Source organism: Camelus bactrianus, chromosome 20 (genome assembly GCF_048773025.1).
Source record: "Camelus bactrianus isolate YW-2024 breed Bactrian camel chromosome 20, ASM4877302v1, whole genome shotgun sequence".
Taxonomy (NCBI): Eukaryota; Metazoa; Chordata; class Mammalia; order Artiodactyla; family Camelidae; genus Camelus; species Camelus bactrianus.
Window position 1 is genome coordinate 707,370 of NC_133558.1, and position 16,011 is coordinate 723,380.

A 16,011-nucleotide genomic window follows, 5' to 3' on the forward strand; every position below is an offset into this window, starting at 1 on the left:
GGGGTCTGCTGCCTGCAGCGCCTCCCCACTGGCCTCCCCTTTCTGCCTGTGTGCCCGGCCAGCTCCAGGGCCTCCCGCCGTCCTCCTCCCACTTTCAGCCCTGTCTCTGGTCAGACATTTCCTTGCACGTGGGGTCCAGTAACTGTCTGGTCTCATTGGGAGTGATTCCTCCCAGGGGGCACATCCTCTCCCCCAAGCTGACTCTTACTTGGAGAGGAACCAGCCACACGGGGGTAGAGTGTTCTCCCAGGAAGGCAGTTTGGAGATGGCGCACATGTTTGGGTGGGCAGCACTGAGAGGGAGGAAGTGAATCCGGTGACAGCTGCACACCCTTCAGGACTGAGTAGAAACACAGCTATCTCACCCTGTCACTCAGTGTGGCCTTCTCTTTGCATTTTTTTTAAACAAAACATCAAGTGGGAAACGGAAAGGAAATGGAAGCAAATGCAAACATGAGTCCTATTCGACCACGTTTCCAGAGCCTCTAAATCCAGAGTCTTTAAGGAGCCTGGCCTCTGCCCCCGGCTAACAGTGGCGCGGAGTCTGCAGCCCCGCAGAGGAGAGGATCGGCACGTTACCTTTGGGCGGCAGGCACCCCGGCGTGCGGCTGAGGCTGCAATGTCTAAATGAAGCTGACAGATGGTGTCAGTGCGGGCGCGGGGGGCAGCGGCCAAGGAGGTCCGGCGGCAGCACCAGCGGCAGCACCACTCGGCGGAGGACCGGCCAGGAGGAGGAGGAGAGGGAGAGGGAGGGGGAGGAGGAGGGAGAGAGGAGGAGACCGAGGGGAGGAGGGGAGGAGGAGGGGAGGGGGGAGGAGGGGAGGGAGGAGAAGGGGTGGGTCCGCTCCGCCGGGGGCGGCTGGCTTTGGGATGGGGGCAGGGGTGCTGTAAGGGGCCAAAAGAAGGAAGATTTCCTAAAGTCGGAGGGGGTCGACTTTTGCGGGGGTGGGGGTCGTCCCAGCCAAACGTGAGTCAGGCTGCGCTCCCTCCGATGGAGAGAGGGTGGGTAGGGGAGAGGGAAGGCATCCGGGAGAGGAATTAAAAGGCCGAGGGGGACCCTGGAGAGCGAGGAGCGAGATAAGAGAGGGAGCCGGCGGCCGGCCGGGGGTGGGGGGAGGAGTGAGCGCGGGCCGAGCGCGCCCTCCCCGGGGCGGCGGCGGAGGGGGCAGGGCGGGGTGGGGGGAGGGCGGCGGGGGAGGGCGCGGGAGGGAGGAAGTCCCAGAGACAGAGCGAGGAGCGCTCCTGAGGGGAGACGTCGGGCTCGTCCCCGGGGTCCCGGCCGCGGTCCCCGCTCGCGCGCGCAGCTGCCCGGCGCCCGGCCGCTCGGGCTCAGCGGCCTGGAGGCCGCCGCGCAGGCCGGGCCCGAGGCCCGGGGAGGGATGCGCCGGGCGTCGCCTCCGGTCCGCGGCCGCCGCCTGGAGCCCCGGCGGAGCTGAGGGAGGCGACGCCGAAGCGCTGGCTCGCAGCGGCCGCGGCTGCAGCCCGGGCGGCGGGCTAGGGCGCTCGCCCGGCCTCTGGGCCGACCGCGTCCCCGCGCCCCCGCGCCCGGCTCCCGGCCCGCCCCCGCCGCCCGGCCCCGCTCCCGGGCCCCCGATGACCTCCGAGGGCGGGCCGCCGCCGCCGCCCCCGCCGCGCCCGCCGCCGGCCCCGCTCCGCCGCGCGTGCAGCCCGGCCCCCGGCGCGCTCCAGGCCGCCCTGATGAGCCCGCCGCCCACCGCCGCCGCCGCCGCCGCCGCCCTGGAGACAGCGTCCTCGTCGTCGTCGTCGTCGTCGTCGTCGTCCTCGGCCTCCTGCGCCTCGGCCTCCTCCTCTGGCTCGGCCGGCGCCCCCCCGGCCTCCTGCAAGAGCGCGGGCGGCGGCGGCGGCGCGGGCGGCGGGGGCGCCAAGAAGGCGAGCTCGGGGCTGCGGCGGCCCGAGAAGCCGCCCTACTCGTACATCGCGCTCATCGTCATGGCCATCCAGAGCTCGCCCGCCAAGCGCCTGACGCTCAGCGAGATCTACCAGTTCCTGCAGGCGCGCTTCCCCTTCTTCCGCGGCGCCTACCAGGGCTGGAAGAACTCCGTGCGCCACAACCTCTCGCTCAACGAGTGCTTCATCAAGCTGCCCAAGGGCCTCGGGCGGCCGGGCAAGGGCCACTACTGGACCATCGACCCTGCCAGCGAGTTCATGTTCGAGGAGGGCTCGTTCCGCCGCCGGCCGCGCGGCTTCAGGCGAAAGTGCCAGGCGCTCAAGCCCATGTACCACCGCGTGGTGAGCGGCCTGGGCTTCGGGGCCTCGCTGCTGCCCCAGGGCTTCGACTTCCAGGCGCCCCCGTCGGCGCCGCTCGCCTGCCACGGGCAGGGCGGCTACGGTGGCCTCGACATGATGCCCGCGGGCTACGACGCGGGCGCCGGCGCCCCGGGCCACGCGCACCCACACCACCACCACCACCACCACGTCCCGCACATGTCGCCCAACCCGGGCTCCACCTACATGGCCAGCTGCCCCGTGCCCGCCGGGCCCGGGGGCGTCGGCGCGGCCGGGGGCGGCGGCGGCGGCGGCGGCGGGGACTACGGCCCGGACAGCAGCAGCAGCCCGGTGCCCTCGTCCCCGGCCATGGCGAGCGCCATCGAGTGCCACTCGCCCTACACGAGCCCCGCGGCACACTGGAGCTCGCCCGGTGCCTCGCCTTACCTCAAGCAGCCGCCCACCCTGACGCCCGGCAGCAACCCAGCGGCCCCAGCGGGCCTGCACACCAGCATGTCCTCCTACTCGCTGGAGCAGAGCTACCTGCACCAGAACGCCCGCGAGGACCTCTCAGGTACGGCGGGGAGCCCGGCCCACTGGGGTGTCGCCAGCCTTCTGGCCTCCTGTCACCGGGACTGCCACTTCCTGGGCTGCCACGGCCTGGCGGGAGCTGGCACCCTATTTGTGGGGTAGAGGATCAGGGTCATGCTGCCTTCCCCCACCACCTTGGCCCCAGCAGGTCCTCCAGAATTTGTACGGCTGGGAGGATGGTGCCATGTCGCCAGCCTTCTTCGGCTGCCCGGGTGTCCCCATGGACTCCAAGTCTCAAATCTCAGGCCTGACTTAGCTAGAGAGAAGGTTGTGGCCTTGGGGGACCTTGGCTGGGGAGCTGTGGCTGGTTTCTTTTGTCTTTTGTGGGGTTGGTTTTGCTGTGCTTTCCCCACAGGTAACTGTCAGAAAGGGAGATGCTCCATACCGAGGGGTGCGTTGGGAGAAGGGGAATCAGGGAGGGGTGTGGAGGAAAGCAGAGGGGGTCCCTGTGTCGCCAGGGAGGGGCGCCAGGCTGTTGAGAAGCCCCCCACCTCCCCCCACAGGGGACCCAAGTTGATGACACATGGGTCTGGCCTAGGCCACCAGGACCTGGGGCCCACCGGTGGCTCCCCTGAGAGACGCCCGCCCCTTGGGCACCTCTTGCAGTGTTTCTGGTGTAAATTGTGTTGCTTGCAGATTATTGGGATTTATTGACTTGCCGAAGGCGGTGAAAGGTGGGAGGGGACCGTGGGGGTGGAGGAGGGAATCTGAATAGCCCGGTTTATGGGGACAGTGGAGATGAACCCACCCTCAATATTAACTCCTCTGAGGTGCGCTAGTCCGCGTGGCCAACGGTGCCCAGCTGACACTCGCCCCAACTAGAGAAGGGCTCGCGGGACGATGCACACATTACCCGTTGTGAATCGGTGCGGAGCTAGAGCGTCAGGGAGAAAGGAAGCCAGAAATGGGCAAAAGATGCCGGTTCCCTGGACGGTGAGATTTCCCAAATAGGCCTTTTAAATGCGGGTCTCAGAGGTTAACTAAACAAAGACCGTCTGGGCAGGACCACACCGGAGAGGATTTTAGCCTGACTTAACCCACTGAGAGCAGAGTCTTGTTCAATTTTATGGGAATTTCAACAAGTAACCCACACAGACGACCCTCCCCTCTTATTTTTTTTTTCCCATTCCCTCGGACTGGCTGTCAATCACAGCCTGGCCCTGGCGAGCGCTCTGCACTCTCCTGCCCACCCGCTGCCCTCCGGGCTCCCGGCTCCGTGCTCCTGGCTCCCCGCCGCGGGATGCCGGGTTCTGCTGCAGCCCGGACTCCGAGGCTCCGCGGCCGCCGTGAAACAAAACCCTAAACACTACAAACCACGCGGAGACTTCTGATCCTTCTGCGGGGTCGCCCTCGCTCTGGCCCATACGCCCGGTGCAGGCACAGGTCCCAGAAACTCGGCACCCTGGGAACACGACTCTCCCGGATAGAAGAGACGCTACCTCACGGCGGCCTCCTCGGATAGTGCTCAGGGAAAGCCAGGGAGGCCGGGCCGGGCGGGGACTCCCTGCTTCTTCCTCCCTGGTGCTCTGGCTCCCGCTGCGAATGCTCTTCCCGCCTGCCTAGTTGGTGTCTCCTAGGGCCCCTGAGCAGCGGGGAGGCCAAGGCGGTGCCCAGGGCGCGCGAGCACCCCCAGCATGACCCCCGCGCGCATGCCGATGTGGCAGCCCCCTCCAGCTCCGGACCCCACGCACGGCCCAGGGGTAGGGGGTAGGAGGAGGGCCCGCACCCTATCTATGCCCTAAAAGCCAGGCCAGAAGGAGCCGGGCTTTTACGGCACCTCGGTCACATCTAAGCGCTGGCGTCGGTAGGTGTGAGCGCTCATGGTCCTCCCGGGCCTACCGGTTAGAGATGCAGGAAATGGCACTACGAGGGCTTCCACGGGGTCAAACGCACCTGCGCCGCAGCCATAAGCACACGTCGGGGCCGCGTCCTGAGAGCCGTGCTTGCAGGGCGCGCCTGGCCACAGTGGTGTCATCGGGCACCAAACGTGGGCCGAGGCGCCGGCCACGGAGCAGCACGGTCGCCTGCGTGCGCTGGGCTGCGGCTGGGCCGAGGCCCTGTGGGCCAGCGGGTACGGTTCTTGCGCGGCATTAACTGAATCGGGCCGGCCCCAGAGTGTGACCTGAGGTCCCTCCACCGCACAGGAGACGGACAGAGTCTCAGGCAAACAGGCCTAGCTCCGCCCGGCACGGAGAGATGCCTGGAGCCCCGGGGCGGGAGGCGAGGAGAAAGCAAAAGCAAAAGTCGGCGGCCGGCGGCCCGCCTCGGGCCCGGGGAGAGGGACTCGGGGCCTTCGCGGCCCCGGCCAGCCCCGCTCTCCAAGGGTCCCCTGCGCGGCAGACCCCAAAGGGCAGCTGCAGCCGAGCTCTCGTCTGAGAGCGGCCCCTGCTCCCCGGGTCTGGCTCCTCTGGAGGCGCCGAAGACGTTCACCACCCGCTAAGAGGCGCGCGTCTCTCGGCCCTTCTCTGGCCACAAGATGGTTATCACGCCGGGAAAAGCCCCGCTGCGGCCTGCTCCTCCAAGGGGCCGGTTGGTTGGGAAACAAGGCAGGAGGCTCGAAACCTGAGGTGAGGGCGATGGTGGTGCTTGTGGGTCAGGGGCTCGGCCTCGGCAGCTCCGGCCAGGTGCCCTGCGCCCGGGGCCTGGGTCCAGCCCCCTTACAGCCTCGGCCCGTCTCCAGGAGAAACGGGGTCTCAGGCACAGGGAACCCGGCCTAGAGCGGACTGTGCTCTGCATGTGCCGGCGGGTCAGAACCAAGCCAGGATTCCAGAGTCCTCCTCTGGCCACAGCTTGAAACATGGAGAAATGTTACCAGTTTTACAGCATTAGGCAAAAAGACAGGCCAACCTCTTTGGGGTCAAAATACGACACAAGTTAAGTTGCAGTTTACAAAGTACTGTGTGCTATCCCCAGCTGAACGAATGTTTCTGAAAAGGTTTCCTTTTCTCCCTTCCAGTGGGGCTGCCTCGATACCAGCACCACTCCACACCCGTGTGCGACAGGAAGGACTTCGTCCTCAACTTCAACGGCATTTCCTCCTTCCACCCCTCTGCTAGCGGGCCTTACTACCACCACCACCACCACCAGAGCGTCTGTCAGGACATCAAGCCCTGTGTCATGTGAATGGGGCACCAGGCCCTCTGTCCCCCCAGGGGCGATGGCTGAGGTGGACTCGGGCGGCCGCCGTAGCAGGAAGTGGCACACCGGTCCCTTCGCCAGAACCCCCCCGCGAGCGCTGTGCACATCTGTCTACCGTTGGTGGAAAGACAGCGCCTGGCAGAATAATGCCCAAGACGCGCAGGCTCCCAGCGAGGGGCGGACGCCGCTTCTGAGCAGAGATGGCGAGAACTTACCACGAGGAAAACAAGCATGGACTCTGGGATCTTCACTGCCTTCAGAAATCAGGGTCTGTGTGTGTTTTCCTTTGTCTATGGAAAATGCATGTGCTTTTCCCGAAGGCAGTGCTGAGCGCAGGATTTCAAGAAAGCCTCATCTTGCTCCGTAGCTAAGCGGGAGAGTTGTGTTTTGCAACAAACACTACCTTTGGATACAGGTGCCAAAGAACGTTCTCAAGAAAGTATTTAGCAACAACGTGTCTAGTTTAAGAACATGGTTTTCGGTATCGTGACAATACGACATTTTTTTAACAAGGTTGTTTTGTACCACATTTTAAAGCTATTTCTATGATTGTCGTGTATACTCACACTTTGCTTGTATTTTAAAAGGAGGATATATTTGCACTTACGTATACTTTTACAGTTTGCCAAACTATTTTGATGTACAATTTTTTCAATAAAATGTATATAACAAATAGTCGTTGGGGGACCGCTTTCCTCCCCAGGCATCCGATCCCTAGGTCTCTTCTCCACCAGCTGGTGCTGCAACTCTACACTGGGCTGATTTTTTTCCAAGTTGTATAATTGACGTGGTGTGGGGTCTGTGCCTTGAATAACACAGGCCAGGTTCTGATTGTGGGTCTGCTCAGGAGAGAAAGAGAAGAAGCACCATTTTCTGTTCTTTTCTTTCTAAACCAAAACCAGAAGTAAAAGGAGCCTAGAAGAGAACCCAGCACGACACCAGCTCGAGGAAGCCCCGTTCTGTGCCCTCCGTCGTCTCTCCTGTGCCCGTGGGTCCTGCTCTTTGTCCTCTCCTTGCCCCACCAGCACGGGGAGGAGAGACCGGCCAGAGTGGTCACCCAGGGCCTGCTGGGCCGGGCTGGGCTCCGAGCTGGGGGCAGTGCCCAGTGAACAGGTCCCGCTCTCCCTGTGAAAGTCACAGCTCTTTGGGTGGCCATCACATCCTGAAAGTCTCCGAGCGTCAGGGTTTTCCAGACTCCCCTGGAGGGTGACAGAGCGGGCTGGGCCCTCACTCGCCGTCCGCCCCACCCTCCAGTTCAGAGCTCTTGGCCCCACCAGCCCCCATGCTTCTCTCCCATCCCTCCCCGGCCCCTCGCCGCCCTCCTGTCTTTCACGAGGGAGTGACCGTGTCCCCTGGGTTCCCTTCTTGCTCGGTTCCCGAGACTGCTCCAGGCTGGGCTGCTGCAGCTCCGGACAGAACGAGAGGAAACAGACCTGCTCGGCTGAGGACCTGGACAGCCCTTCAGGCTTGAGGCCGCGCTGGCAAGTGTCGGCCTGAGTGGGGACAGAGAGGCCCTTCTGGTTTTGCTTTTGCTTTTGAGAACTCACCTTTGTTTCTCATTCCCGGGAAGGCCTGTCTCCTAGTCAGTCACCAGGCACCTCGTGCAGAGGGACTTTGTATTCTCAGAGATTTCAGGCCAAGCACGGTCTGAGTAAAACATCTTGTTTTTTAAAGTCCTAACCATCTTCTTAATCCTTAAGCTTCCTTTCTATATTTTCCAAAATTAAGCAGTGATTAAACACTTTTTTGTGTCTCCATTATCATATTTGCAGTTAAATAGGGTTTTTTTTTTCTTTTATCCCGAGCTACTCGGGGGCCTGCTATAAATTATGAAGTCAGTTTCAGAGTTTGCTCCGACCACAGTGCTGTGTTTACATTCCTTCCGAGGCAGCCGGCATGGTCGTAATTTATATCCTAAACACTCGAACGTAACTTGTTTATACAGAGAATGACAGGACCTCGAAGAGGAAAACTCTGCGGCCGCGGGGGCCTGGGAAAGCCCAGCGCGCCCCCCAGTGGTGAGAGGGGGCCCTGCGCACGGGGACGCAGGAGTCTTCAAGCTGTGGGAGAACTTGCCAGGAAGGACCCCAGGAAGGACTCTGATGTGGGGATGCTGGTCCTCTTTACAGACCTGTGAGGCAGACCTCGCAGACACTGTGGGCTCCACTTTTGACCACCACAAGAAAGTACATACTGCAATGAAGTGAGTCACAAGAAGCTTTTGGTCTCCCCGTGCATGTCGAAGTCGTGTGCACACACTATCCTGGAGTCTGTTAAGCGTACAGTCGCATGATGTCTAAAAAAACAACGTGAACAGATTAATTTAAAAATACTCTATAGCTAAAAAGTGCTAACCATGGTCTGAGTCTTCAGTGAGCCACGGTAGTGACATCCACGCTCACTCGTCACAGAAAACCAAACATCTAATCGTCATCCTCATAACAAAGTCAGAAATAGGGCGAGAACTGCCTAGATGTGACACAGAGACACGAAGTGAGCACGTGCTGCTGGGAAATGACAGCAACAGACTTGCTTCATGCTGGGTTGCCACAAAGCTTCAATTTGTACAACCCCCACCCCAAATCTGGGAAGCCCAGTGAAGGGAGGTGTGGCTGCGCTAGGTCCTGGCTGTCGGGGGTTCGAGCCATGTCCCCTGGTCCGGTTCATTTCACACGTGCTCACCGCCATCACTCACAAGACCTTTGCATCTGGTGTCGCAGACAAAGGTGTGGTGGGGGTCCTCACCGACGCAGGGCTCCGGGGTAGCAGGACACCGAGGGCTGGTTGAGCACAGGCCGCTGGGCCCACCCCCGTTTCTGACGCCGCCTGTCCGGGGCAGGGCGCCAGGGTTCGCATCCCTAACAACCTCCCCGGCGATGCTGATGAGACCACAGGTCCAGGATCGCAGTTTAAATTAGATACTGTATAGGTTCAGATGCGTAAGTGTTAAGGCTCGCTCATTAATTAGTTAAGCAAAGGTCTGAAAAGGTTTTTCAAAAGTAGTTTGTCCACCAAAATACCCCTGTGATTGTCTACTGGCCCTTGGGGAACATAGGTGCAATTTTGAGCCCCGCACCAGGAGGCAGAAACTGCGTTTTTAATTCAGAGCAATGATACTTCTTGTTTCATCCTAGCAAACTTTGCAGAGGGGTCAGGTGGAATCACTGAAGTCTACCCACCTGGGTACAAAAAGTCTGGGGTCCTTACAGGGTCACAGCAGCGATGCCACGGTCCTCCAGACGGAAGGAGGTGGTGATTGGACCACTGAGAAAAATTCCTTTATAGGTTATAAAGTCTTCTGAGGGAAGGCAAAGAAGTGGGGCTGGGCCTTCAGTGATCCAGACGCAGATGGGTCAGGCAGGACCCTGGGGGTGGGGAGAGAAGAGAGATCGGCAGAGAAGGGATCTTTGAAAACAGGACTTCCTGTCCCAACGTGAGCAAAGCAGCCTTTGACTCGGGACGGCCACCCTCAGAGGCCGCTGTGACCTCCCCAGGCCTCCAGTGCCCAGGCACTGGCTGTGAAGCCCGTGAAGTTCGGTTTCCCTCGGCTTCTGCCTGGATTCTAGGGAAGTACGTGAATTCTCCAGCTGTGCGTGCTCCAGTTTTCTGAGCTGCTGCAGCAACTTCTAGAGCATTTAGGGAGGATGATCTCGAATTACATTTTAGAAAGTGGAAGTCTGATTTCCGGGGAAAACCTTCAGGCACGCAGCCTGTGCCACTGTCTGGTAATAGATGGAATTAGCACCTCCCCCCCGAAAGAGAAGCTCCCCCGTAGACGCATATACACCTAATTACTGGGCACTGTGGTGATTAATTCAAAACAGGCACCGACTTATTTAGAATGGAAATATATTTTAATATATTTTATCAGAACGGAAATACATTTTACCAAATCTGCCTCTATGAAACAGTATCTGAGCAAGCAAAAACACCACCAATGCTGACCCTGGGCCAAGAGGCCCACGGCACACGGACGCTGAGATCATTTGGGAAAAGTGAAAGTCCTGGAAGTCCTTCTGGAGTTCAGAGCGTCCCGAGTCCACAGCAATCTGACTGGTAAATATGCAGCTCCCAGTCCCTGCAGGATGCGTGGTCCCAGGGCAGAACCCCAGTCCTCTTGGCATGAGTCTCAGGAGAGGAGAGGGGCCTGAAGGGCAGTGCTCCCTCCAGAAGGGCCCCGTCCCCCCCCCAGCCCATGAGTGCGGGCTCTCACAGACGAGGAGGGCCCGGGGAGGGGCATGGCCAGGCAGGGACTCTGTCCCCCCGACAGCACAGGGCCACCCCGAGACCTGGTGGAACCCTCCAGAATCACAAGTTGCTCTGAATTTGAGGAGTCCAGGTCACAGAGTTGAGGGGGAGAGCCTTCTGCCATTTCACCTCTTCTCCCCGGCAGGGTGGCCCTCATCTACAGACAAGATAATGACCCCCCATCACTGGGTCCCATTTCCTAAGCATGTCCCCACAGTCACCCCCACGACAGGTGATGCAGTCCTGCCCTCCCAAGCGGTTCATCACAGGGGAGGTGTGTGCTCGTGAGGCCACCGGTGGTCCTGCTGGTGGGACAGCGCCTCCCGCTCCCCTCCCGTGTGCCCCGTGTCTCCTGGCTTGCCTGGCTCCAGTCACCCCAGCACTGAACAGGCAGAAGCACCAGTAAACCGTGTGGGGAGAGCAGCGGAGCGCAGGCTGGCCTCGGCTCGCGGGCGGCACTGCCCTCGGGAAGGATCTCTTTACCGCAGTGACATTCAAGGCCAGCGTTTGGTCTGAACGGGGATCCCAGAGACAGCAAGTCAGCCCCGTTATGCCAGGGTCTGCACACACGGTGGAGGGTCTCCACCCCAGCGCCTGGCAGAGGGGCCCGAGGAGCTTTGAGAAGCACCCTGGCAGGTACCCGGGGACCCAGCCTCCAGGTTCTGCCAAAGGGCCCCAGCTGCCTGGGCTGCCGACTGGCCTGACAACCACTAATGAACTTCGTCATATTTACGTCTCAGAAGTCCGCCCAGGAGGCCTGGTCGTCACGAGCTTACCAACTAGAGGACAAGAAAGGGCCGCCCAGCTGTGCTTAGCTGGTGTCCACACCAGTGCCCCGTCTGCAGAGCGAGTGTCCCACGGCCTGGCACGCAGCCTGCCACCTGGACAGCTTCGGCAAATTGCCACCCACCCTCCCCACATGCTCACACAGAACCTCTGGGTGGGATGGCGGCGTCAGGATGTGGAAGGTCCCACGAAGCCTTGGCCCTGCTCCTCAGCGCCTGGCCCTCTGACCCCTCCTTTGTGTGCAGGGAGGACCCTCTGGGAAGGGGGACACGGCCCCGCCCTGTGCCACAACCAGACGCAGCTTCAGGGTAACCGACCACTCAGGTCTGTCCCTAGAGGAGAGTCGGGTGTGGGGGTGCAGGTGGGAGGACGCGGGGTGGACGGGGCGGGGGCAGGGGCAGGACCAGCACGGGGAGCTGAGGCGCTCGGCCCTTCCGGGGCTGCCGGGGGTGCTGCGTGGACCCCCAGCCTCAGGAAGGATGCAGAGGCTCCGGCATAAGGGCCAAGTAGGGACCCCACACTGCCTTGGCGAGTCACACTAAGGAAGCCTGGTGCCCGGGCCACCTGCGTCAGAGCCACTGCTTAAAGAACACACACGGGCTGACATGCACACACACAGGTGTAGACACACATGCACACACACACTGTCTCTTCTATTCAGCTGTGGTCCCAGCTCAAGTACCCAGAGGCCGACATTTTACCACACCTGCCATCTTTCCAAATCTCCAAACTGACGGCAACAGTTTCATAATCACCTTCTGAGGTTTCCTTTTCTAAAGGCAGGAACTTCCCCCTCCTCTAATTCTAGAAGACAGCCTCTTTTAAATCAAAGCGTTGCTTCTGTTTTCAAAGGCGACACCAAGCCACAGGCCAGAGGCGCGGCCACCTGCTGGAACCCGGGCGCAGCACAAAGCCTTCCGGGACGGGAACGGCCCTGCGACTCGCTGCGTGTGGCCACACACTTGGAGGGGCCCTGGCCGCGCCCGAGGCGGCCAGGGCCCTCCCGGTGGGCTCTGCTGCCGTCAGCCCTGAGATCGGGGTGCCCTGAGGCGGGGAGGGCGGGCCTGGAGGGCAAGCCCTCCTTCTTCCAGGTGAGCCCTCTTCACAGCGGGCCCCCTGATCCGAGGGAACCAGGCAGGAGCTGGGCAGGGCCTCAGTCGAGGTGGGAATTAACCAGTGAACGTGCGACTCCAACTAAAAAGGCACCCCAGCCCCAGGTGTTTGAGGGGGAGGCGGCCGGCCTGTGGACAGACGAAGCCCACAACAGTCCCCTCCAGGCCGCAAGGCGGGACCCTGGGCAGGGCTCCTGGAGGGAGTTCCTGCGCTAAGGGATGTGTCCCGGAGGACTCCAGACACCCCTCCACCCTCACACCCACAGGGCCCTTCCAAGCGGGAGAGCCCAGGTCCTCGTGCAGACCTGGCAGAGCTGCCTGGCTGGCATGCTGGCCCTGCTGCGGCTGCAGGGCCACGGGGTCCTGGTACCAATTGTGGGTGTGGGTGGGGTGACCACAGGGCTACAAGGCAGCCAGCGCCTGGCCGCAGAGACGCAGGGTGTAGGACAGCTGCAGCGGCCGGCCTTCCAACGTGGGGCCATCCCGAGCAGGCGGGAGCAGGCCGGCTGTGCTCCACACCTGCAGACGGCGGGACGGGGCACAGAGGGCTCTGAAGCCGCTGTCTCAGTCTGCGGGGGGTGTCGCCACAGGGCCGCAGGCAGGGGGCCGTGAGGTCTCGCAGGGCTGTTTCCCCTGAAGCCTCTCTCCTTGGCTCAGAGATGGCCATCTCCTCCCCAGGCCTGCATGTTACCTTCCTCTGTGCATCCACCTCTGCGTCCGGCTCCCCCTTGGACACCAGTCACACCAGATCAGGGCTCACCTTAACTTGATTGCCTCTGTTAAGACCCCATCTCCAGATAAGGTCACTGGGGGTCAGGACGCCAACACGTGTTTTGGGGGACAATTCACCCCCTAACAATAATAAGCCACGTTCACAGCTGAGCGGAAACACACACGACGTCTCAGGCGGTTCCGGGCAGGCAAGCTCTCGGGAGGAGCCGGCCACTGATGCACGGCCTGTCTCTCCGTCTGCGTTTCCCTCAGGGAGCAGGGCCCTCCCGGCCCAGCCTGTGCCGCGCTCTCCTGGGCAGAGCCTCCGAGGCTCGGCTGCACAACTACTTCCCCGAGAGGTGCGCTCTTCCTGAAGCTGCATGGGACGCCGGCCCTGCGCTGAGGCTCGTAGCTCCCAGAAGGGAAAGGAGGCCATGGAAAGGGTCCCTCTATGGACTGCGGCCCTTCATGAAGGGGGAGAGTGGGTGTCAGCACCGTGTCGTGGAGGCTGGGTGTGGGGCAGGCAGCTGCCGGGCTCGCGGGCACATCCTCCCTCCACCCTTACGGCAGTCGTTGAGGCTCCTGTTTCTGCACCCCGTTTCCTGGACGATAAACGTGCACCCGGCTGCACGAGTACCTGGGGTGCTGAGCCCCCCACCTGGATCCACCGACCCCACACATCTGAGTCGGGCAGCCACAGGGGAGGGGGCTCCACTGAGGGTGGGCAGGCCCGGCGCATCAGGGCGTCCACTGCATCCACCCCTGCGATCCACGACATGCTCGCAGATCCCCAGGGCACACCCACCCTCCTTACATACAAAGGAACTGCCCCCACCCTGCCCTGAGGCCGCAGAGGCAGGGGGCCTCCAGGGCTCCCCTGACCCCGCTAAGCTCCCCTGAGAACCAACCGCACTGACAGCCCGGCCTCGCATCCTCTGGGATCTGCGCTGAGCAGGTTCTGACCCGCCCTCAGGCCAACTTCCCACCCAGGAATCCCAGGCCTGGTGGGAGGGCAGGTGGGAGACGGCCCACCCAAAAGGGGCTTCGGGGAGAGGAGAGCAGGCTGCACATCCAGGGATCCGGCCCAGACTCCCTCGCAAGGACTCAAACTCTGCTCCCCACAATTTCTCCAAGGACTGAAATGTCCCCTCAGCCTCAAGGACAAGATCTGCCTGTGGAGGGACCCCTCGGAGAGGCACAGCCAGCACCCGCTAGGATGAGCCCTCCTGCCTGCCAGCCCCGCCCCGCGCCCTGCGCCGGCCTCTGCTTCGCTGCTGGGACTCAGTTTGTCAGGCCCAAGCCGAGCCTGAGTCACTGAGGGCTTTCGTTTGGAAAATAAGATCACAAAGGCAAGAAAAGAAACCACAGTTCTATTAACAATCACACAAAGAACGAGGCCAAGGTTCCAACTTTCATTTTCCTTCCCCAAAGTCAGCGCTGCCCTCCGATGAGGCTTTTTAGAATTTCCAAGCAGGCTCTGTTCTCATGGAAGGAGAGGGGCCTGCAGGGAAAGGGGGTCTGTGCTGGGGTTTCACTCCCTTCACTATCAGCGCCCGGATGAAAGCGGCCTCTGGGACAAGGGAGGGTGAGAGATGCTCTCAGAGAACTGGGCCTTGAAAGCCCGAGAGCCCGTGCGTCCTGGTGGAAAAGCCTGGGGGCAGCGACAGAGCCCTCAAGCCCCCGGCTGGCTGCTCCGGCCCCCGGAGGGAGGGTGGGCGGTCGGGACTCCCGCAACTGTGTGTTCTTGATTCACGGCTTTTAAAAGCAGCCCCTGCATCTCCAGGCAGAAGCCCAGCACGGGGCAGCGGCCGGCTTTGTGCTCGTCCTGCCCGCCCCCCCTGCCGCCCTCTGCCGCGCAGGCCGCCTCTGTCGCCGCCTCGTTTGATATTTTCAGATCCGGCCCGAGGCAGATGATGGGGCCACCAGAGAATCCTTCAGGGTGTCTTGTTTGGTTTGGAAATATTTAAATGTCTGCTGCATTTCCTCCGAGAGGGTCAGAGTCGGCCCGTGGGAGAGGCCGGCGCTCTGGCCCCAGCCCTGCAGGGACCCGGCTCTGCTGCCCACCCCAGGCCACGTCCCCAGCGCCCCCACCCACACCCGCCCTGGGCACCACGAGAAACTCCAGGCGCCCGGCCCCTCCCCACCACCTGTTTCCGGGCCAGGCGCCCAGGCTGTCGCTCCTTGTAAGCCAATGTAGCAATTGTTGGTGCTTACAGAAACCTTCTTGGCTCCTGGAAGAATCACCAGCACATTATTAACCTCCGTGGGGAGACACATGTTTTCCATAGATTTAAATGCTAGTGGCCACCGCATGGGAACACAGCCTTTTAGAATGAAAAGCGTGTAATTAAGACATAATCTCCCCTGCTTTGTAATATATGAAGCAGTAAATGGCTACGAAGTCGGATTAAATTCTCCAGCTTCCCTCTGGCACAGGAGCACCCGCCCCGCGGCTGGAAGGCCACACTCTCAGAGGCAGCGGTGACGGTCACCACATCACAGCCTCTGGCTGGGCGGGTGGACAGCCCGGTGCACGCCTCCAGGGGTCTGAGATTTACACTCGGGCCACCGTGGGAGGAAGGTGGGGAGGAGGACGTGGGGCTGAGCCACCCACACACCCAGTGCCGATGGGGGCCCAGGCTCGTGGGGGGGTGCTGATGGTGCGGCCCCCGTGCCTCCACCTGCCACGTGGGGGCAAATCCAGTTGTTTCACGGTTCTCTGCACAGAGGGTCCACACAGGCGGGGCTGATCCCCAGTCACTGGCTTCGCCCCCTGTGGGCCTTTCAGCCTCTGCACCCAGTTTCCTGCCAGAGGCTATAACCTTAATCTCTGCTGTGGGGTCTCAGCAAAAGCTCACCATGAAGAAATGAACTTCAGGAGGGATGACCCAAGACGGGCAGTCCATCTCATACACGCTCCACGCTTCCTACACTGGCACAGAGCGCGGAGGTCTCACACGCAGGGAGCTGCCACCCCCAGTCGTGCGTGCGCCCAGGCTGGAGCCCCCGCCGAGGGACACTGTGGGGACGGTGCCCCACACACTCCCTGGAGGCCAGCACAGGACACGCCCCTGCACCGGGTGTCCCGCCAGCACCGGCTGGCTCCTGCCACGCACTTGGAATCACACGAGTGCAGGCGAGTCTCTTTCGGGGTCTGGCCATGGGAAGGTTCCTCCTGCCCTGGCCGGGCCTGCAGCTGC

At 61.8% G+C, this 16,011-nt stretch overlaps 1 protein-coding gene across 1 annotated transcript; it reads left to right on the forward strand.

Moving 5' to 3' along the window:
* The first annotated feature begins 1,037 nt into the window (after positions 1-1,037).
* FOXF2 (forkhead box F2) lies at positions 1,038-6,629 on the forward strand. Its single transcript, XM_074347976.1, has 2 exons — positions 1,038-2,799; positions 5,773-6,629. The coding sequence occupies exons 1-2, from the start codon at positions 1,593-1,595 to the stop codon at positions 5,937-5,939; spliced, it is 1,374 nt and encodes a 457-aa protein (XP_074204077.1). The 5' UTR covers positions 1,038-1,592; the 3' UTR covers positions 5,940-6,629.
* Positions 6,630-16,011: the final 9,382 nt, after the last annotated feature.